Source organism: Polyodon spathula, chromosome 8, assembly GCF_017654505.1.
Source record: "Polyodon spathula isolate WHYD16114869_AA chromosome 8, ASM1765450v1, whole genome shotgun sequence".
Taxonomy (NCBI): domain Eukaryota; kingdom Metazoa; phylum Chordata; class Actinopteri; order Acipenseriformes; family Polyodontidae; genus Polyodon; species Polyodon spathula.
Window position 1 is genome coordinate 9709577 of NC_054541.1, and position 23204 is coordinate 9732780.

Below are 23204 nucleotides of genomic sequence, written 5' to 3' on the forward strand. Positions count from 1 at the left end.
TTTTGAAAACAAACGGCATGCTGTAACTGAGCTTACATATAATATATAGCTTCTTTTTTTTTTTTTTTTTTTTTTTTTTTTTTTTTTTAACACTCATAGTTTGGTTTCCAACTGATGTCAAACCAGCCCTCCATAATTAGTGATTTAATTTGAAATCTGAGACAGCCTAAAGATCAATTGTTATTATCCTCACTTACCAAAGTACCCAGATTGATAGGATACCTCCATGCCAAACACAGGATCCTTCAGGCACTGGGGTCACAAGTGTGCTTTGAAAATTTAAAGGGATGCAAAATTATCTCATGAGTATTTTATCACTGTGACGTATGGTATCTACAGTATCAATTATCCACAGAATGTTCAATTTCAAGTACACAGAGGCCTCTGCTGGTCAGTTGAAGTACTGCATTTCAACGTGGTCCTTGGTGGCAGTATAAGGTAATATAAGCAGACTGGTAACCCAACAATGCCTGGGTTCTGGTGAAGCAAGCACAAAATGACCTGTCTAGTTAACATGCATCCAGGAAGTATACTGCAGTGGTAAACTGAACATGAGCGTGAGACACTGCAGCTCTGAATGACTTGTCTCACTCATTTAGTTGCCTATATGGTTGCTAGACAGAAAACCATTTCCAGAGGTTACCTACAATTTGCATTACAAAGCAACCCCACTTTGCACCAATTAACACGTCAGTCTAATTAAATACAAGGTTGTAATTCCATTAGGAGCCCGCCTCCCACAGTATACCTGTGCTGCACCCATCTTCTAATTACAGCGACTGTGATGCAAATTTAATAGCAGCATCTCTGCAACACCAAAAGTGCAATACACAAGGAAAGCATCCTTCACGGTGCCATATAATACTTTAGTAGCCAACAGCATCCTCTGCTGGTCAAAAAAGGAACACATTTCCCTTGAGTAAAAATTTGTGCCAATGTCATACAGCCTTACTGAGGCTTTTTAAAAAGTCTGTTTAGAATGGTTTAAACACAAATTGACATTCATTAAAGTGTTAACTAACTAATCAAAGCAGGGACGGGTATATGCCCAATATTACATTTCAAAATCAACGTAATAACATATGGTGCACTATTTAGACAGCAGATTTTAATACATGTCAACTAGTACTAAACACGATGTCTTCTTTGGTTTCTGAAGACGGAAACAACTAAGAGACAGCAAGCCTTTTCGGTAGATAAAGTTGTTATGGAGAGTGTTTTGTGATTTACCTCACTTCCTGCCCTCCCTCGCAATTGAATGAAACTGCGCCGGCAGTGATGTCAGTTCCAGTAGTGAGTTAAGAAACGTGGCCTTAGTAAAGAGACTCAGAGGGATCCAGAGCACAGGTTGAGGCAGGGGAAGACTCTTGTAAAGCAAACGAAACACTGTAGCACCGGCACACCTGAGAAACAGGCGCAGAAATGGCCGAAGTTGACCAGGGCTCGGCTTTCCCCGGCGAGGCTGCACCGCCAGCGATTGACAGCCTCAATGCCACCGACCCGAACGGGACCGACTCGACTAACGCAACGGTAGCCAAGTTCGTCTCCACACCGGAGGGTACAGCGTTGGCTTACGGGAGTCTGGTCTTAATGGCCCTGCTACCAATTTTCTTTGGAGCTCTGCGATCCGTCAACTGCGCAAAGGGCAAGGTAAGAAAAGTGGAAAAAAAAAAACAAAACAACAACAATATTGCATTGCAACTTAAGTCATGTATTTTTTTTTTATTTGTTTTAAAGTTGTTTGTTTTTGTTTGCTATACCGGTAAAGTAAACATGCCCGTTCGATTGCGTTTGAACAAAAATAAAAATGACAACCCCGATTTTGTAGTTGCACTAAGCAACAAATGTAATTCATACCCGTCTATATGCTATGTAATACTAATTGTGTTTCGTTTTCATAATGAACCGGGCCTTGTACGATATAGTACTTGTGTTTGGCAGACAGACACACATACTTGAATATCCCTCTTGCTTTTAAAATACGGCTAAACTATACTGTTATCATTGTTTCTGGTGTAAGAACTACTGGCCCGTGATGGAAACAGTGGTCTTGGTTAAGGAAACGTCATCACTGTAGGTAGTACGAGCATACCCCTGACGCTTCACTGGCTGTAGTCGCCTTGGTGCTTTGGATGTAAATGGACTGAAGCACTTGGTTTATTTTGTTTAGGCTTATTGTGTATATGCAGAGATTGAAATAAGACTCCTGTTGCATAGCAGTTTCACCCATTCCGGGTTTTACTACGAACTTGATTAGTCACAATGCAGAGAGGTAGCTGTGGTGTCTGTCATTAAATCCATAGTAAAAACAGAAATCGCTCAAACTGCTGTGCAGCGGGAATCTTATTGCCATGCCTGATATGCCCTTTAAAGACTGTTGCCAGGTATACCTTGTGATTTCAAAGGCACCCACATCTTCTGCCAGCATCACTTAAAATTACATTGGTGCTTGTCATCACATAAACTAATTCACATTGAACTAGCTTTGGCAACACAGGAATTGCATGCAACATGACCAAAGAATTAGCAGCCAGTAAGCAACCGTGTTCAGCCCCCGTCATTAATGATGCTTTATCTAATAACTAGTGTTGTAAGTTGAACCCTGACTTTGACATCGATTATCGTGCAAATTCTAACGACGATTATCGATCGTTAGAGTTAAAATGCTTTTTAAATAATAATAATAAAATTCCCCTCACAGTAACAGTTTAAAGGGACAATAAGTCCACTTTTTCTAGAGCATGGTATAAAAAACTAATTAAAGCAAATCCAGATGTTTCAAGACACGTTTGGTAAATACATTGGCATTTAAATATAACTCCAATTTTCATTTCCTCCCGTCGCCTTGTTTTGTATAAAATCTGATGAATTTCCATTGTAAACATAACGGTAAATTAAAAAATAAACTCTCCAAAGGAGGAATATATATATATATACACACACACACACACACAAATACATTAACACTATGGCCTATTCACATGGAAATAATTGTCCTATTTATTTTTAATTTGCTATTGAGGTTACAGTTTATCAATTACGTAGCACAGCGTGTGACGAAAGCAGCAATCCATAGCCAGTATGCTGCAGAGATGCGTTTAACTTTTTGCTGTGATATTTAATCAAAACTTTACATGATTCTGCATAGCCACTTAGATTTGCATTATCTTCAGTTAATATAACTGCAGCGTAGTTGGTCATCTAGTTTATCTGGATGTTTGTATTTTCACACACTGCCTTGTCCTTCCTTATAAAAGGTACACCGTCCTTGTCCTTTAATTTTCAAGAACTGAAAATGCTCCCAAACATTACTTTTGGTTGCTCTTGGATTTCTCACGACCTTCTGTACAGATACCATGATGTAGACAGCCATGTGACTGATAAGCAGGTTGTGTTCCCTTTCAATTGAATGCCAACCATTACTGAACGGGAAAGAGCCCTCTTTGACCGTCAATCACTGAGCATATATATAAAAAAGCTGCCTATGAGGGGTCAAAACCACCTCCTGTTGAAGACGGACGTCCTCACAGTAACGTATCGCCATTTTCTCTCTCGTTTCACTGCAAAAGGTCACAGATTGCTTTGTGCTTTCTAGTCCGAATTTGGCTGATTTGTTGGTTTCGACCTTCAAATTTATCAACATCCACGGTAAAATTATGCTTTTGAGCATTATTAAGAGTGCTCTTGCCTGATTCTCCTGTCAGTTTACTGACTAGAGCTGGATTTGACCCCTCTTGTGAGATTGGCGAGCGGCCATTACTCTTTCACTACACAAGGCCTTGTGTAGTTTGATATACTTTGTTGGGAGCTGTGGCACTGTAAGGAGACTCTGCGAGCTCTAGGCGCCGTCCTTTATGCCGATTTAATCAGCCACAGCAACCAGGAAGGGAAAAAAAAAACAGCTCTGGCCTAACGCCCCTCTCAAGCCTCTGGCTCTCCTAGCGCGGCTGTGCTTGCCCTCGACGACCATGCTGACAGAATCGGCTGCATACCACGGCATCGACCTCGGTTTTCCCGCCGACTTTGAGGCTGAGAAAAACACGGCACCGGTGTTCCTACCGTCGGCATGAACCTGGGAACAGGTTGACTCGGCACCAATTAACTCTGCACCGGTGGACTATCTTCAGAGCCGTCTACAGCCTGGATCCGACCTCTCTGCACAACGGCACTGACCACTTGGTACCGACGGCGCTCTCGTCGACGCCGATCCCGACACGACTGATTCGGCACCGGTGGATCGCTTAAAAGTGTCTACATCCCGGCACAGAGCGCAGCAGCTTCGCCTACGACGCCATGTCGGTACAGTTGACTGGGTCCTCTGCTGGGTTCCACCAGTGCAACCAGTGCGCGGCGAAACTGCCCAGGCAGGACGAGCACTGGTCTTGTGCCAGATGCTTGGCGCCAGAACATGCGGCCAAAGCACTGGCAGGTGAGCTGGACTGCTGTCCGTGTAGGAAGTTCTCTAGAAGAACTAAGCGCCGGAGAGCAGCCCTATCCCCAGCGGAGACTCTCTCCCCAAGCCATGGGAGAATGAGGTCAGTGGTCCAAGGGCCTCCGCAGAGGTCCTCTAGGACCTCCCCCCTGGGCTACAGTGACCAGAGAGCTCTCCCCTTCTCCACCACTGGTACAGAGGTGCACATACCTCTCTGGGGAGACGAGATGGTCACCGCCGCAATGCTTAGGAAGATGTATGCATCACCAGCGCCTTCAAAGGTGTGCTCCTTACCGCAGTTGAACCAGCGAGAGCTGTACTCCTCAACAGAAGAATGCTGTATGCTTGTTAAGTCCAAGCGTTGCCCTCAGCGGCTTTTACTCCAGGTACTTCCTGGTGCCCAAAAGGGATGGCGGTTTCAGACCAATTCTGGACCTCAGGGTCCTCAACTTGTTTCTCAAACAGAGGAAGTTCAACATGTTGACAGCACAGCTTATCCGTCCAACTGGGCAACTGGTTCACATGATCGAACTGCAAGATGCCTACTTTCACGTCCCGATCCGTCCCGCGCACAGAAAATATTTGTGCTTCACCTTTCAAGGCAACACACATGAATTCTGCGTGCTGCCATTTGGCCTTTCACTGGCGGTCCTCATGGATGCAGCACTGGCTCCACTCAGACTGCGGGGTAAACTATCTGGATGATTGGTTAGTTTGCATGCATTCCAAAGCACGCGCAGAGGCGCACATGAAACAGGTCATAGATCATGTGACGAAGTTAGGGCTCTCAGTACATCAACAGAAGAGCAAATTCATACCGTCTCAATCCACAGTGTTCCTGTGGATCAAACTAAACTCTGAGCATGCTTGCCTCACTGTCGGAAGACAGGATTTGGTTGTTGGATGCCACACTCTCCCTATTCAGAGAGGACACTCTCCTACAGGTCAAAGTATATCAAAGGTTATTGGGGCTGATTCACTTCCCCGGTATGGACAACAAGACAGCAGACCTCTTGTCCAGAAGAGCTCCAGACAGCTCGGAATACTCAAGTGGTGAAACAGATTTGGGAGAGGTTTCAACCTGCATGAGTCAACCTCTTTGCCACTGCCGAGTCCACTCATTGCCCTCTATGGTTCTCCATGGAGAGAGACGGAGAGGCCCCCTGGGAGTAGATGCACTAGCTCACCCCTGGCCACAGGGGCTGTTGTATGTGTTCCCTCCGCTACAATTATTACCCCTGACACTAGAGAGGATCCGGGTTGAGAGAGCACAGGTTTTGATGGTTGCACCCAGATGGCCGAGACGCTCCTGGTTTGGTTTACGCTCCTCTCCAACATGTTGTTGGATCAGCAGTGGCAGTTCCCGTTGTGCAAGGACCTCCTTAGCCAAGCGTAGGTGCTATTATGGCACCCGAACCCAGCCCAGCTCCAACTCTGGGTCTGGCCGTTGAACGGAGCTGTATATTCAGACGAGGTTTGCCAGATGCAGTTGTAGAAACACTACAGTCTACTAGGGCGCGGAGCACTAGAGCGCAGTACTCATACAAATGGAAAGTTTTCCAAGACTGGTGCATTGCTGAAGGTCACGACCTGCCCTATTAATACGATGCTAACCTTCTTGCAACACCTGTTTGACAGCGTCCACTTTGAAGGTATACCTAGCAGCAATATCAGTGTGTCACGACAAGATTGACTCAGTGTCCCCTGGGTCACATTTCCTGGCAGTGCAGTTTCTTAAAGGGGCTTGGAGGCTTTGTCCTCCCATGAAAAGTATGGTCCCCAAGTGGGATCTAGAACTGGTACTGTGGGTCCTTATGGGTCCCCCATTCGAGCCCATGGCGTCAGCAGAACTGCGCCCTGTTTACTTGAAGGTGGCGTTTTTAATAACCATTATGTCTGCCAGAGGAGTAAGTGAGCTTCATGCACTGTCCGTTGATGACACATGCATGGCTTTCACGAGGAATAACTCGGGGGTAACATTGCCAACAAATCCAGCCTTTTTGCCAAAGGTGGTGTCTTCATTCCATATCAACCAGCTGGTGGTTTTGGAAACTTTCAGACCTCCCCCGCATGAGTCAGAGGAGGACCATAGACAGCACACGCTATGCCCAGTTCGGGCTCTGCGTTGTTACCTGGATAGGATAGCGTCTTGGAGACAGTCCAACCAGCTGTTTGTCTGCTATGGGTCCTGCTCTAGAGGTCAGGCCCTATCAAAGCAACGTCTAGCGCACTGGTTGGCAGATGCGATACGCTTGGCATATGAACAGACGGACTCCCATTCTACCAGGGACCAGGTGACTTCGTGGGCTCCTTCATGGGCTCTCCTTCATGGCGCCTCCTTAGATGAACTATGCAATGCTGCTACATGGACAGGTAGTCGGTCATTTGCACGTTTTTACCATCTTGATGTGGCAAACCGAGCGAGACACTCTCTGGGCTCTAGAGTTTTGTAGGCGGCATGCCCTTGTGGGCTCTGTGGCTATCGCCGTGAAGCTGTACTGTCGGTAATCTGGAGCCACGACAGCTTTGGTACAGCTTCCCATTTCGTAATGGTTGTCATTCCATTGAAAGGGAAAGTTAGGTTATTACCATAACCCTGGCTCCCTGAAAGAGAGTGACAACCATTACCCTTCAAGGTCGTGTCCCCAGCTGACCTCTGATTTCGAAAGAAAATGATGATATGCTACTGTGAGGACGTCCCTCTTCAGCAGGAGGTGGACGGGACTTCCCCCCTCACAGCAGGGCCCTGATAGGGCAGCTATTTTATGTATGCTCAGTGATTGACGGTCAGAGAGGGCTCTTTCCCGTTTGGTAACGGTTGTCATTCTCTTTCAGCGAACCAGGGATATGGTAACAGCGGTAAATGACAATGTAGTAATGTTAAATAGTATTAGTTTCGCTCAAGACTGTCTGAAGTTGGGACTGATTTTAAACAAAGTAATATGTATAAAATAAGTTAATAAAAACAGGTTACTCTTGATCTCTGCCGCATCATCCTGTATTTGTTCACAGACGCATATTGTCAATAACTTTTAGAAACACAGATTACGTTCTTGACAGTAAATTAATATGCCGGTTACAAGACAAGTTTTTAATTTAATGGAATATAATCGCTTAATCGTAGGATCCCAATCGATCAATAATAATAATAATGTTGTTATTGTTACAAGCCTACTATAATAACAAGTATTTAGTTTTGATCTGTTAAAATTAAACACACATGCAGTTTGCCCTTCACAGTAACATCTGGCTTAACCATACGTGTCTTGAGCAACAGAAAAACATTTAATTAAACAGTTTTCAATTTGAGACTTCAGTCAAGCGTATTTTCTTAATTAGTGCTTACCTGGCTAGTGATAGGTTGGTTGGTGTAAAAACACCTTTAGCAGGAGGCACTGGCGTCTTGTGTGTGGTGGTATATGTGAAATCGGCAGGCGCTTTTTGCTGCAGATTTAGACATTGCAGAAATCTTAAACACCTAGTTATGTTGCTGAGGCAAAATCACTTGGATCTTTACAGCAAGACCCAACTTGAAAAAGTTCTGAGATCAAAAAGCTACTAAGAATCGGACACTGTTAGTTGGGCCAAATGGCCTCCTCCCTTTCATAAATTCTTGAATTTGTAAAGGGTAGACAACTCCTCAAATATATAATGTGTATTACCTCTTCTCTGTTTTAGTAATAGATTGTTTTTATGGCAGAGAGAAGCTGTGGTGCATATGGGTGTTCTTGAATAATGACAAAGCCCTCCAACATACTGTCTGCAGTGTTGACTTTCCAGGGTTGCGTCATTATCACACAGAGATGGCCTAATTAACAAGGGTAGATGCGTTGATCGCCGGGGAGCAACACTTGATTGAATAAACCCATGTCTAGGGATAGTCGCCTGAGGCATAATCATCATTGCTTTTTATTTTCAAACGGTAACATATGGATATTTCAGGTGTGAACCAACCCCCCCCCCCCCCCCCCCAATCTGTTACACAGAACTCCTCGGATATGCCGGAGACGATTACAAGCCGAGATGCTGCCAGGTTCCCCATCATTGCCAGCTGCACCCTCTTTGGATTATATCTTTTCTTCAAAGTAGGTGTTTGTGTTTGTGAAATCCTTTCATGTGTACGTCCCTGACGGGTTTGAGTGATGTGCACAGCGCCCCAGATAAGCTGCGTACTTGGTGTTTGAGTTAAGTCTGCTATTTAAATATAATGTGTAAAGAATACTCTTAGCAGTATTGCTGCACACCCTGAGCTCGCATGCAATCAAGCTTGCGTCTCACCGGTCAGTCATGAATATACCGCATGCGGTAGCTAGAGAATGGATCATAGAAATGTCAGGACAGCTAATTGTAGCCTGCCTGGGAATTGCCAGAAACACGTGAGCAATAAGTCAGGGTTTTAAATTAATGTACAATTGAAATCACTCCCTTGCAATGCCTGTTTGTGACTGGCGAATAAGCGATTGGATTCTTGATTTTCAGGATTTCTCTTCGCTGCCTTAGTCCACCCTCAACCTAACCTACCAGTTTACCTCTGTCAACCTCTATAATAAATCTCTATAAAATACAATATTCTGTGTTTGGAGAGAGGCGAGGTGCTTTTATATTGTTAGAGCAAAGCGATCAATAACGAATACAACATTATTGTTTCTTTATTTGCACTAGTGCAGTATTGGTACATTTTTAAAAAATTGTTTTGGACATTTTATTTTGTAAATTTTAAGGTGTGTGTCTGTTGACTTGGAAAGAGACAGCGCAAGAGACTGAGAAAGTAAGATTTACAGAAAACCCCTATAAAAACTAACAGCCTAGTGAGCGCAGTAGCTCACTGCATGGAGAGTAGCAACTTCCTGGAATAAAGTAATAAGGCAGGACTTAAAAAAAATAGTATGTGGAGTATTTAGTGAAAGTACTTGTGACTTCAAAGTAATGTTGCATTTTACTTGGTGTCTAAATTGGAGAGTAATTTACTCGGTGACCCAAAACCTTATCTGGAGCGCTGGATATGCAACAAAACTGACCAGTTAAGTAGTTTTCTAGGGGATTGGGGTGGAGAAGCAATTCACTGATGCGTGTTGCTTTTTTAATATTGATTTACCTTTTTGGTGTGCGTATAAAAAGCTACAAAGATTGATTTTTCTGTTCAAATCTAGTCTAAATAATAGAATGTATTTAGGTGAATTTTTAGCTTGCATATCATTTCTCTCTGGTATTATCTATGCCCTGTATTGGTGTGTCCCTAACCTCAACGTTTCTAGTTGAAGTTGTCATGGAGATGTTTTTGCGTTTACTAACCATTTCTCTTAAATATCCTCTTGCTTCAGATATTTTCTGAAGAATACATAAACATGCTGTTATCGATGTACTTCTTTGTGCTGGGTATTTTGGCACTGTCACACACTATCAGGTAAGTGATACTGAAACCAGGCAAAACTCCTTTTCCACTCTTGTAATCCCTTTTTAATGAACTCAAAGGAAGTTTGTTTTTTTAAATGACTTTTAAAAAGAATATTTCCAATTGCTTCTTGCCTTATAGGTGTCGGACATTGACTTGTGTAACAAGTCCTTTATAGTACTAGGCAGGTCATTCCATAATTCCGGTGCAATATAGTAGAAGTATCTACCAGCTGTTTTCTTCTGAATGTGTATAGAAAGTACAATATTTATCAGTTGCTGCAGTCGCAGCCCTACTTTTTTATTTATTTTTTTAGATTTTTTAGAACTCTAGGAAAACTGATACCGATGTGAAAATGAAGAATCACCTACTTTTTACAATGGTTGCTTAGATCAGCCTTCAATGTAATTGTTGATTTATCCAGCCCTGCTTGAACTATTCTCATTTTTGACTCTCTGTTTTTTGCTTTTCTTTGTTTTTGACTCGCTGTAATCATGCCCATCCTTTTCTGTTTCAGTCCATTCGTGAACAGGCTGTTCCCTGCAAACTTTCCCAATAAGCAGTACCAGCTGCTCTTTACCCAAGGATCTGGGGAAAGCAAAGAGGGTATGAGAATTGTGTTTTTAAATGTCGAGTTTACTATGCGGTGTGTGTCCACTGACTAAATCATTGCTGAATTTAATTAGTCCTATTTTCAAAATGTGTACCGTGTTATAGTTGGTTTAAAGTAGCGTGCATGTTGTATGCAAACAAGCCTCTGTTCCCCCCCTTGCCACCTTTAGCTTATGAGAAATGCATAGTGTGAAATCTGTTGCTGCAAATGACTTGGAAAATGTGCAACTTGAGACAATTGGTGCATGCCAGGCAAACGGCACCTTTAGCAGGAGGCACTGTGCACTGATGGGCTGATAAGCATTACGTTGACAGGCAGGTTAATTTGTTTTCATAACTTCGAGGTTTAACATGCAGGATAGTAATCTAACAAACCTGTGTGGCCACTTACTGCACTGCTAACATGACAGTCCTTATTGACTTATTTATCTCTTTTTATGCAGAAATTGTCAATTATGAATTTGACACCAAAGACCTTTTGTGCCTTTGCTTCAGTAGCGTGGTTGGAGTTTGGTACATTCTCAAGAAGGTATGTTAAATACATGTATGTGTTCAATATATCCGGCAATGCAGTTGTTTTCTTTCTCACTAGTATATGTTAAAATGGTACTTAGAGTTCCTTAAATTGTTTGCAATCAAAGTAAAGTACACCAAAGCAGCACTGGAAATGAATTATTTTTATGATGTGCTGATACCCTCCACTGTTGCCCAGCTTTCCTGACGCAATGCAAGATCGGGTTAATATCTTGAGGCCCTGCAGTTTGACTGATGGTCAGTTCATGGATGTCCAGGTTAACGTTCGGATTGCTTCTCTGTTGCAGCACTGGATTGCCAACAATCTCTTCGGTTTGGCTTTTGCTCTGAATGGAGTTGAGCTGCTTCATCTCAACAATGTCAGCACTGGCTGCATCCTGTTGGGAGGACTCTTTGTCTATGACGTGTTCTGGGTAAGCTTGTCTACTTGTATTTACTGAGCAGGGTTAAGTGATTCTTCACAGGTTACAAGACTCCTATAACATTGATTATACATGAGGGTTCTTTGAATTACAGTCTGCTTCTAGGCATTGCAGAAGCGACAGTCTGTTACCACCAAGATGTGCACTTTCAGAATGAGTCAGCCAGAGGGTTAACAGATACATTGCAATGTCTGGTTCGTCCCACAATTTGTTAGTAGATCCCATTCCTTAATTATGAAAAAAAAATAGTTTAAATGATGTATGTTGAAATTTAATTCAATTTTAAGGAGCTGGTATAATACTATGGACTCCTGGAGTTTTTGAGGATGCTTTGATTCCAAGGGTTAACAATAGAAATGTCATATTCAATAGATAGACCTTCTTTTGAAACCGAGATGAGGTATTGATGGTATGTTTTGCAGGTATTTGGGACCAATGTTATGGTGACTGTGGCCAAGTCCTTTGAAGCCCCAATTAAACGTGAGTTGCTCGAACTTTCTCCTGTGCTGTTCCACGCTTTACAAACTGAACACCAAATTAATAGGCGTTTGTTACATTGGGTGTCAGGTTTTATTCTTCACTTCCGAAATGCAGTTGTTTGAATGTTTTTTAGAAACTTGTCCTGCTCTCACTGCACTGCAGAATAGGTACTGATTCGAGTTTAGGTAAACACTTTGTTTGGTTTGACATATCCAGCCCTGTCCTGTGTGCTGTTGTGAGGTGCTAAATGTAAGGCTGCTTCAGCATGACGACACTGTTGATTTCACCTTGGGTTGTACTGTGCTATCTTTTCTCAGCGTGACTCTGAGTGATGTACAAATGTCAAAAGTTTTTGCAGGGAACAACTTGGTCCAGGCTTATCTCTGCATTTGATACAGTTGACTTTTACATTACTGCTCAGCAGATTAGGCTAAACACTAAAACAATTCACTGGACTTTGCTACAAACGTTTGTTGCATAGCCAGTATATTCTTTTTGTGTTCAGGTTAGCATTTCTGTATTCATTCTGACCACCTCTGCCAAGGATTGTGTCGGTTGTGTTTCTTAAAGATCTTCCGAAGTCAAATATTAGACTTTTTTTTTTTTTTTTGCCTTGCTGTGTGTAAATGTCAGGTCTCTAAAACACCTTTTGACAAACCAAGTAAATAGCAGACACCCTGTCTTGTTTACTTCATGCAAAGTCAAACATAAACAGTGCCTATAGAAAGTCTACTCCCCCTTTCAAAATTTTCACCTTTTGTTGCCTTATAGCCTGGAATTAAAATGCATTAAAATATATATATATATATATATATATATATATATATATATATATATATATATATATATATATATATATATATATATATAAATATCTTGGTTGGATAAGCGTCCAGCCCCCTTGTAATAGCAATCCTAAATTGGCTCAGGTGTAACCAATCGCCTTCAAAATCACACACCAAGTGGCCTCTAAGTGTTAAATTATAGTGATTCACATGTCTGGAAATGTCTGGTTCCCTCTGCTGGGTAGTGCATTTCAAAGCAAAGACTCAACCATGAGCACCAAGGCGCTTTCAAAGGCACAGATCACGGGATGGGCATAAATAAATATCAAAGGCCTTGAATATCCCTTGGAGCACGGTCAAGACGATTATTAAGAAGTGGAAGGTGTATGGTGCCACAAAGACCCTGCCTAGATCAGGTCGTCCCTCCAAACTGGATGACCGAGCAAGAAGGAGACTGATCAGAGAGGCTACCAAGAGGCCAATGGCAACTTTGCAAGAGCCTACAGGCTTTTATGGCCAAGACTGGTCAAAGTGTGCATGTGACAATAATATCCCAAGCACTCCACAAATCTGGCTTGTATGGTAGGGTGGCAAGAAGGAAATCATTACTCAAGAAAGCCCACCTTGAATCCCATTTGAGGTATGCAAAAAAACACTCTGGAGATTCTGTAGCCATGTGGCAAAAAGTTTTGTGGTCTGATGAAACTAAAATGGAACTTTTTGGCCTAAATGCAAAGCGTTGTGTTTGGTGCAAACCCAACACAGCATATCACCCAAACAACACCATCCCTACTGTGAAGCACGGTGGTGGTAGTGTAATGTTATGGGGATGTTTCTCATCGGCAGGGACTGGGGCACTTGTCAGGATAGAAGGAAAAATAAATGGAGCAAAGTACAGAGAAGTCCTTGAGGGAAAACCTGCTGCCCTCTGCAAGAAAGCAGAAACTGGGATGGAAGTTCACCTTTCAGGCATGACAACAACCCAAAGCACACAGACAAAGCTATACTGGAGTGGCTAAGGAACAAAAAGGTAAATGTGCTTGAGTGGCCCAGTCAGAGCCCCAACCTAAATCCAATCAAATTTGTGGCATGACTTGAAGATTGCTGTCTATCAACGCTCCCCAAGGAACTCGACAGAGCTTGAACAGTTTTGTAAAGAAGAATGGTCAAATATTGCCAAATCTAGGTGTGCAAAGTTGGTAGAGACCTATCCCAACAGTCTCACAGCTGTAATTGCTGCCAAAGGTGCTTCCACCAAGTATTAACTAAAGGGGGTGGAGAGTTATCCAATTATGATCTTTCAGTTTTGTATTTAATATATAATTTATTCAATAAACTTTTTTCCCCCTTAAGTGTGGGAGTATGGTGTATAGATAAAAACTCTGAGGCACTGATACAACAAAATGTGAAAAAAGTTCAAGAGGGTGTAGACTTTCTATAGGCACTGTAATTTGGGATAGAATGGTGTACAGTCTTGTATGTGATGACAGTGTTTCAAACAGCAGAGCTGAAGCTTTTTTTCCCCTCACAGTGGTTTTCCCTCAAGATATTTTGGAGAAGGGGCTTGCAGCCAATAACTTTGCAATGCTGGGACTTGGTGATATCGTTATTCCAGGTAATTTTGGAAATTTATCTTTTCTGGTCTAATTTATTAAAACAAAAAGCTCTTTTTAGGACTAAGTAACTTCGGGGCGGGGGGGAAGCATCAAAATTACTATAAGTAATTTAAGTTTCAGTCTCTTATATGAGGCGGAAATAAAATCATACAAAAATTCTATATGGACCAATAATGGGTCTGCTGTGCTGTGGTTTTATATGGAGATCTTTTTCCTAGAATGCCTTAGCAGTCGGCTGTATCTTTTTTTTTCCTACACTTTCTTGTTGAAACAACCAAGTATGTTTGATCATGGGCTATCTGACCCAGCAAACTAAACCCTCATTTGAAGGTGTTAATGTTTATCAGATTATGTGCAGACATGCTGTTTGTTCTGCTGTTAAATGGAGGTGTTGAAGGTATTTGCATGAAAAGTTAAACTTGTAAGGAATTTGGTTAATATTTTACCTTTTATTATAATCTATTCCAAAAGTCTATTCTGGAAAATGACCCAATCAAGACTTGCTTTACCAAGCTTTTTACATGCACTGTGCTGTATTGTTCTATACTTCCACCAGAGGGCTCTCTTGCTTTTCTATACTCTGTCAGTTGTTACCATGACTGGGCCATTACTCTGTGTCCAGCAGAGGTCCCTACAATTTCAGATAGGTAACCCACCCAAGGAAAACTCATTTTAATCTAGGCTGTCTAAAAATGATCATTAGAGGCCAAAATGTACCCAGGAGTTCAACTTTTAAAATGAACTAACTTGCATTACTCGGTTGAAACCCTGATATTAGTCTGTGCATCCTTATTGTTAAAGGCTGTGTTCACAGCTCAAAGCTAAGCCCTCTAATTTGTATGGATATCTTTCTTTGTAGGTATCTTTATTGCATTGCTCCTGCGTTTTGATGTCAGGTGAGTTTTTTTTTAAACTGGTTTGCATATTGCTGAAACTTGGCAGTGCCATTATGCAAGACCTGATTTTTTTATGTACATGCATTTACAGCTAACGCAACTTGATTTCTACCCCTAGAACTGTAGTGTGTGCGCACAGTACAAATACTTGAATTTACCTGTGTTTATGTGTTGAAGATTTCGGTTTAGAGAATAATTGATTTTTCTTTCTTTCTGGTAGCTTGAATAAGAATTCCCGTACCTATTTTTACACTGGTTTCCTTGCCTATGTCTTTGGACTGGGTCTGACTATCTTTGTCTTGCACACCTTTAAAACCGCCCAGGTGAGTAACGGTGTTGCACTATTAAACGTGAACAATACTAGCGAAGTGGAAAATGTAGGAACAGTGTTCGTGAAGCGTTTGAATCCAAATATATCTCCTTATGTGGCTTGTACTGGGAGCAGTATTCCAAACGCAGGGCTCCCCAGATTTTTAATTTCACCCTATTTAAATTAACTGTATCTTTTTGGCAAATGTTTGCCAGATTTTACATTACAAATTGTGATATAGATGTGTGGTGTTTTTTTTATTTTTTATAAACAGGATAAATGCTTAAGGCATCTGAGATTCACTGATGGTTGATTTAAGCTACAGAGGTACAGCATGAGTTGACAGCAGAAAATGATCTTGTAAGAAATTCATAACTACCCGTGCATGTGTTCTTGTTTTCTAGCCTGCCCTTCTGTACCTGGTCCCAGCCTGCACCGGGCTGCCGTTCTTTGTTGCTCTGGTTAAGGGAGAACTGACTGAAATGTTCAGGTGAGTTGTATATACTGTGAAACGCACAATATTCTACATTCTAAATCAAGAATCCTGCTGCATGTTCTAATATAATGTGAGGTGGTAGATGTTCGTGTCCGTATGCATTTATATTTGGCTGCAGTTCAGTCTTATCTATCAATAGCCACAAGTACATACATAAACCTATTGGCAGGTGGCAGGGCCGTTGAGGAGACCCCCCCCCCCCCCCCCCCCCCCCCCCCCCCCCCAACTCCATAGCGTTTTGCATGTGGTGTGGCACTGACAACTGCAAGTGTGGCTGATAAAAGACCATGTCTAAAATAAGCGCAGACCACCTTCTGTGACTCCCAGGAGGCTTGAAACATCTGTGTCCTAAATATTTCAGCAAGCATAAATCCTCTTTAGCAGTTAGCACCCCTTTTCTTAATCTGTCTCTATCTCTTTCTATCTTTCACACACACACACAAGCAAGCTGCTCCCTCAGTGATAAAAGTTGAGCATTATTAATAGGAATGCATACAGTGGTCAAACACCCTTGCAGTTTCGGTGTTACCTTGTCCTTCACCAAAACCTGCCATCCGGCTCCTTGAGAGTATTTAAAGGGGAAATAGTCAAAACAGCGTTTGAAAAACAGATAACTGTCTGACAGATAGTGCAGAGGAATCTGTCGTTTGGAGCTGATACTGAAAACCAAGTCGCCCATCTGCAAGGTGGTGGTGCAGCTGGGGGTGGGGGAGGCGCGTTTTTACATTCTCTAGATCACCCATGTGCCAGAAACGTGTCTGCTTCCACTGATGTTACTCTGATGGCAGCCATAGCAACAGGGAAATGGTGACCTTGCTTGAGCACCTGGGACCCAAAGTCACCGGCTAACCCTGATCACTACAGACCTTTTTCTTTTAAATTCCTTGTCTACTTTGCGGCACATTGAAAGTTATCCACAGAGTGATCGTGCCCCCCAATTTAAAAAAAAAAAAAAAAAAAAAAAGAAAAAAAATGTATTTATTAATTTATTGGTTGCTAATAATAGTAAATAAAGTAATCTGAGAATCCCTTAACAATGTAAACCTAGGTATTAAAATAAGGTGCACATATATACAGCTCTGGAAAAAATTAAGAGACCACTGCAAATGTTTCTTAAATCAGCATCTCTCCATGTATGGCAGCCATTCCATTCCAGTGTCTGTTGAATTCCAACACAGGCACACCTCATTCTACTGAATGAGGTACTGATTAGGGGATCACCTGAACCAAATCGTATTTAACGAGGAAAAGTATAAAAACCACTCCTGTGGTCATCACTATCCTCTTGCAATAGGACCAGCTGGATGGCAAAACAGTGGTAGTAGTACCTCAAAAGTAATTGGAATAAAAAAATAACTATTGACCATGCCCAAAGAGTTGAAAAGGAAAGTTTTGAATCATGAAAAGAAGGGTTCAATTCTGGCTTTACTGGCAGAGGGATACAGTGAGCGTCGGGTTGCTTCCATCCTTAAAATTTCAAAGACGGCGGTTCATAAGAACAAGGTCAAGCAGCACACATAGGGGACAACAAAGCTACAGACCGGCAGAGGGAGAAAACGACTCTCCACTGACCGGGATGACCTCCAACTCATTCGAATATCACTCGGCAACCGTAGGATGACATCAAGTGACCTACAAAAATAATGTCAAACTGCAGCTGGGGTGAAGTGCACGGCGAGGACGGTTTGAAACGGGCTCCTAGGGGCAGGGCTGAAGTCGTGCAAAGCTAGAAAAAAGTCCTTCATCAATGAGAAGCAAAGAAGAGCCAGGCTGAGGTTTGCAAAAGACCATAAGGATTGGACCGTAGAGGACTGGAGTAAGGTCATCTTCTCTGAGTCCAATTTTCAGCTTTGCCCAACACCTGGTCGTCTAATGGTTAGACGGAGACCTGGAGAGGCCTACAAGCCACAGTGTCTCGCACCCACCGTGAAATGTGGTGGAGGATCAGTGATGATCTGGGGGTGCTTCAGCAAGGCTGGAATCGGGCAGATTTGTCTTTGTGAAGGACGCATGAATCAAGCCAAGTACAAGGTTGTCCTGGAAGAAAACTTGCTTCCTTCTGCTCTGACAATGTTCCCCAACTCTGAAGATTGGTTTTTCCAGCAGGACAATGCTCCATGCCACACAGCCAGATCAATCAAGGTGTGGATGGAGGACCACCAGATCAAGACCCTGTCATGGCCAGCCCAATCTCCAGACCTGAACCCCATTGAAAACCTCTGGAATGTGATCAAGAGGAAGATGGATGGTCACAAGCCATCAAACAAAGCCGAGCTGCTTGAATTTTTGCGCCAGGAGTGGCATAAAGTCACCCAACATCAATGTGAAAGACTGGTGGAGAGCATGCCAAGACGCATGAAAGCTGTGCTTGAAAATCTGGGTTATTCCACCAAATATTGATTTCTGAACTCTTCCCAAGTTAAAACATTAGTATTGTGTTGTTTAAAAATGAATATGAACTTATTTTCTTTGCATTATTCGAGGTCTGACAACACTGCATCTTTTTTGTTATTTTGACCAGTTGTCATTTTCTGCAAATAAATGCTCTAAATGACAATATTTTTATTTGGAATTTGGGAGAAATGTTGTCAGTAGTTTATAGAATAAAACAAAATGTTCATTTTACCCAAACACATACCTATAAATAGTAAAACCAGAGAAACTGATAATTTTGCAGTGGTCTCTTAATTTTTTCCAGAGCTGTATGTATGTATGTGTGTGTGTATATATTGTGTGTGTGTGTGTGTGTGTGTATATATTATATATATATATATATATGTATATATATATATATATATATATATATATATATATATATATATATATATATATATATATATATATATATATATATATAATTTTTATTTCTGTTTTGTTCTGTGAAAGACGAGCTGTGCTGTGATGGACTTGATAAACCCCACTCTCTCTGAAATGTTCTTTCTTTCCTTTTCCTTGTGCCTTCTTTCTCCCTGGTCTGTGTTCCCCCTTGTTGTTCTTCTCTCACTGTGTTTGCGCTCCTTCAGCTATGAGTCTTCTGCTGAGGTCTTGCCGCACACTCCAAGGCTCTCCCACTTCCCCACTATCTCCGGCTCTCCTGCCAGTCTCGCTAACTCAATGCAGCAAAAACCCTCCTCTCCCCGTCGTCGGCACCACAACCCCACCTCTATGTAGCGCCCAGAAAAGAGCCAGATGTAATTCGCTGGTCAGGTATATTTCCTCTCTTCCCAATTGCTAGAACACATTGTGATCTTAGGCCTGGATTAAATTTGTATTGTAGCACTGCTATAACTTGTCCCTGGAGACTTTGGGCTGGAGTCGCTAAACAAAATGTCAATGCTACATAACTTCATGGTAAAGGTGTTTTATTTCAAAGCTCCTTCAGCACATATACTTGTTTGGTGACTCTAGCCAGTTTATGAAATTGCAGCATGGCTATAATGTTTAGTTCAGCTCTTCCCTGCTGTCGTCTCTGGCGTATCTAGTAGCTCTTCTGTGAAGCAAGGGCTATTTTTTACTTTTGTCATGTCATCGTTATATTTTCAAAACAAAATTCTTCCCTCCCACGCTTTAATTTCTGTGTTATTTCCCCTCTACGTTTTCATAACGTCAGCTAGCTAGTTGGCAGTTCCAAAATGACAACTAACAGATCAGCCTTCCATTGTCATCCTGACCAAAGCTGCGAGCAAACACAGCGCTTGGGGCAACGCTTTACTGTTCTTTAAAATTTTACACAGCGCGCAGGGTTATGGGATGGACGGGAACCTGCTCAACAAGGCTTACATTCGCTGTAAAACATGAGGGTCATGTGAAAGTAGTGGGAGAGTCACCTATTCCAAAAATAACAAGATTCACCAAACTAGTTATACCTACATAAGCCCAATCACACAAACAACTGCTATTTATGTAAAAGAATACAAATTTGCAGGGCTTCTATTAGTTTGGACTAATATTGTTTGTTTCTGGTGGATTTGTTGTGCAGGTGAAGCTTAAATAAGTTCCTCTTGTTGCAAATTGGAGTTTTGGGAAATGGGGCAGGTGTGCTTTGGAACAGTATGTGCAGTTCAAACACAGTACCTTATTGCTGTATGTTGTTTCTAGTATAATGCAATGTGTACTTGTCTGTCTGTTCTCTTGTATGATAACGATATACAGTATTGCATGGGGATATTTAATGTGCACTCAAGTCTGTGAAGCAGGAGGTTTACTATTAATAGTGCTGTTGAAAGCAGTGCATGGCCTGTGAAACCTGCTTCCATAAATGCATGCAGGCAATTGTAGACCAGAGAAAGCTTGGGAAAGTTATTTTAAATTGGCATGAGGTCTACTGTACCAGCAAACCAAGCTTTTCGTCCGTTTTTGTCCAGCTTTTCGTTTGGAGGTTCTAAAATGTGTATAGGTTACTGAATCCTAATTTAAGGGTAGGAAAAAGGGACTGGAGTGATGAGAAGAATGTTGAGATCACAGAGCACAGCTGGTAGAGCACAAGTCGCCTTAGTCCAGACCCATCTTTAGTAACCCGTCCAGACAGACTTGCTTGTGCTGTAATACAATCGTGAGTGTTCAACTTGTTTCGTTCCTCGTCCAGGTATGAAGAAACCCCCCCTGAATCCAAGGAAGTAAAAGAGACAGAGAAGAAAGTGAACTAACTGTCCTCACAAAACTTCAGTGCCTCTTTCCTGCCTGCCAGTTTCACACCCCTTTCTGATGAAGTGCATTATTTCTTTTGCGGATGTGTTTTTGTTGTACAAGGAAACTACAAATTCATATTTTAAATTACCTTTATTTAATCAGCTATTTTGTAACTTTTTTTTTTTTAATAATGTGGAAGAGTTTCAGTGCCTGTGTATTCCTTTTTTTATTTAAATGTATTCTGTCTAGCCTGGTTATTTGATGGATGTGTCATTTTTACAAAGGCTAGAATTTTTTTTTTTTTTTTTCCCTCTGAGGTACAGAATGTAATTTCCTTGTTTACCAAAGACGTCAAGGAAGACAAACCTATTATTTTTTTTAAGCTTATTTTATACACACTGTATAAATCTATCTAACTTCTTATGGTACATATTTCTCCTCCCTCATCCTTTTTTGTTCAAATACAATTTACATTTGAAACTGACTGCATTACTGTCAGCCAGAGAGAGAGAGAGAGCCCTTGGGTATGGATGTACAGAGCACTGACCGGTCAGCGTTTGGGGATTCTACATATTTGTCTCATTTTGTATGTTTTTATGGTCTTATCTAAAGCAAATAATACCTTTCACAGCTAGATCTCCTGTTCTCTTAAACTTGTTCCCAGGACTGCAGAGGCAACAGCATTGGCCTAGAATCATTTAGGGTTTCATTCATAGTAGACTAGATTAATAATCTTTGTCATTGAAAGTGCATATTAAAGTGAGAGACTTTTTAATTTTATATATAACTAGTAACTTTTTTTTATATCTACAACTAGTAATTAATGATACTGTTAGTGTTATCAGTTTTATTGTTTAGATAATATTTATGTATTTAAAACAGTAGTTGAAAGAAAGGTAATGCAGACTATTGCTGTATATTGGACCAATAGAAAGACCCGTTTTATTTTTTGTTTTGTATGTGATGCTTGCCTGTCTGCTTGCTTGTTCTCGTGAATGTTACATGTTTACTGACAAGGGGTTGTTTGTACATTTGCACTGTACAGTAATAAAATGGATGTTTCCAGAGAAAGGGTCCTTGTTTTCCAGCATGAGTTAATCTTGCGTGTAGAAGTTTACATGGCGTTTATAGAGCCCCCCCCCCCCCATTGAGTAGCACAAACAGTGTTTTATGTAATGTAATTTTAAACAGAGCTTTGTAAATTCATTCTCCTGAATGATTTGTATATTTGAAGAACAGATTTTGAAATCTATATCTCTGGTGTTTTAATATACACAAGTCACCTTCCCACATATTTTTATAAGAATAGCTGTTTTATGGCCTGCATTTTCTGAAATTGACAAGTTAGTGTTTTAATCTGCTTTCCAATCAATTGTAATCTTACAATCTTTGCACGATTACCTGTAACTAATATGTTGCAGTGATAGCTCAACATTGCATGAATGTAGATCTTAGCATGGATATTACTTCCTCACATATGGGAAGGTTCTCTGGGCTTTCTAGGGAAAACAAAGGAGGGCAGGTGTTTTTAAACGGGAATCAAACGTTAAAGCCACGATTGTGCAACACTTTAGATGAGGGATGTGAAATTTCTACATGTATAGAAAAGGGAGCTATATTGTGTACCTGTAATTGCCTGTCTCCTTTCAATCATTGTAAGCATTGTGAAAAAGATAAAGAATTAAGGTGTCTGGCCTTTTTAACACTTTTTTAATTTCTTAATTTTTAAAGACCGGATATATATATATATATATATATATATATATATATATATTATATATATATATATAATGTCAACAGGTTGTCTAACGCTGCTGTGAACACTTTTTTTTTTTTTTTTTTTTAAATACATGCTTTGCTTCTATGTGCATTTAAGTATTCCCATGTTGCTGTTTTTTTTTCTGTTGTAGAACTGCAAATTCAGGCTAGCTTCTAATTGGAGGAGCGGTTATATTTTGCAATAAATTGTGGTGTACACCACTGTAGAGATGCGTGGTGTGGTTTTTGTTGTTTTGGAATATATATACAGCGTGGCTATGAAGTTACTTGGACACTTCACCATAACTTGCATGGCACTTTCCTTGTGGAAAGTATTGAATATCTTGTATTTCATATACTTCAGCAGGTTCAGGATTCGTTTTTTACACTCTTCCAATCCTTTAGAGTTTGGGAATTCTAATCGTGCCAGCTTTATCCACGCCAGTTCTTTTTGAGTGTGCCAGATCGTCATTGCTGCTGTCTTCTTTGATCTTCCTCTCTGTCTGAGCGGGGCTTCTTTGATCGTTGAGGCTGAGCATTAAACTGGGCAGCTTATAGCAACATGTGTCCTAATGGCAAACAGGAACAGTGGGAAATGTTACTTGCAGAAATACAGCATCTGATTGCATCCACTCCCCGTGTTCTCATTATGAAAATTGTTGCAGTGAAAGGGAGGATTGAGAGAAACTGCCAAAACTCAAGTTGCAAAGTAACTTGCCCAAACATTTGGAGGTCAGTAAATTAAAGACCTTTAAATTGCAGTTGTTGTACATTTCAGTTTTTGTGCAGCGACTGTTCCTTTCAGAGGAACCAGACTTCTAACTGGACAGTGCTTTATTTTC

The 23204-nt window shown here is 41.3% G+C and overlaps 1 protein-coding gene across 2 annotated transcripts; it reads left to right on the top strand.

Moving 5' to 3' along the window:
* Positions 1–1279: 1279 nt before the first annotated feature.
* LOC121319341 (minor histocompatibility antigen H13-like) lies at positions 1280–21792 on the top strand. 2 transcript variants are annotated; one of them, XM_041256680.1, is made up of 13 exons: positions 1280–1650; positions 8419–8517; positions 9754–9836; positions 10342–10430; positions 10880–10965; positions 11258–11383; positions 11815–11872; positions 14189–14272; positions 15133–15169; positions 15390–15492; positions 15884–15969; positions 18999–19182; positions 20561–21792. In XM_041256680.1, exons 1-12 carry the CDS (start codon positions 1423–1425, stop codon positions 19144–19146), a joined length of 1227 nt encoding a protein of 408 aa, XP_041112614.1. In that variant the 5' UTR covers positions 1280–1422; the 3' UTR covers positions 19147–19182; positions 20561–21792. The 2 variants fall into 2 exon arrangements, with proteins under 2 accessions (XP_041112614.1, XP_041112615.1); XM_041256681.1 differs by lacking the exon at positions 18999–19182 and having other exon boundaries at positions 1283–1650.
* The last annotated feature ends 1412 nt before the right edge of the window (positions 21793–23204 follow it).

Bases quoted from the DNA above. Each gene is read 5' to 3' on its own strand.
- LOC121319341 (XM_041256680.1), top strand. From the start codon at position 1,423: ATGGCCGAAGTTGACCAGGGCTCGGCTTTCCCCGGCGAGGCTGCACCG. The intron at 11,873-14,188 runs GTGAGTTGCTCG...TTCCCCTCACAG, and splicing joins CTTTGAAGCCCCAATTAAAC to TGGTTTTCCCTCAAGATATT. The intron at 14,273-15,132 runs GTAATTTTGGAA...CTTTCTTTGTAG, and splicing joins TGGTGATATCGTTATTCCAG to GTATCTTTATTGCATTGCTC.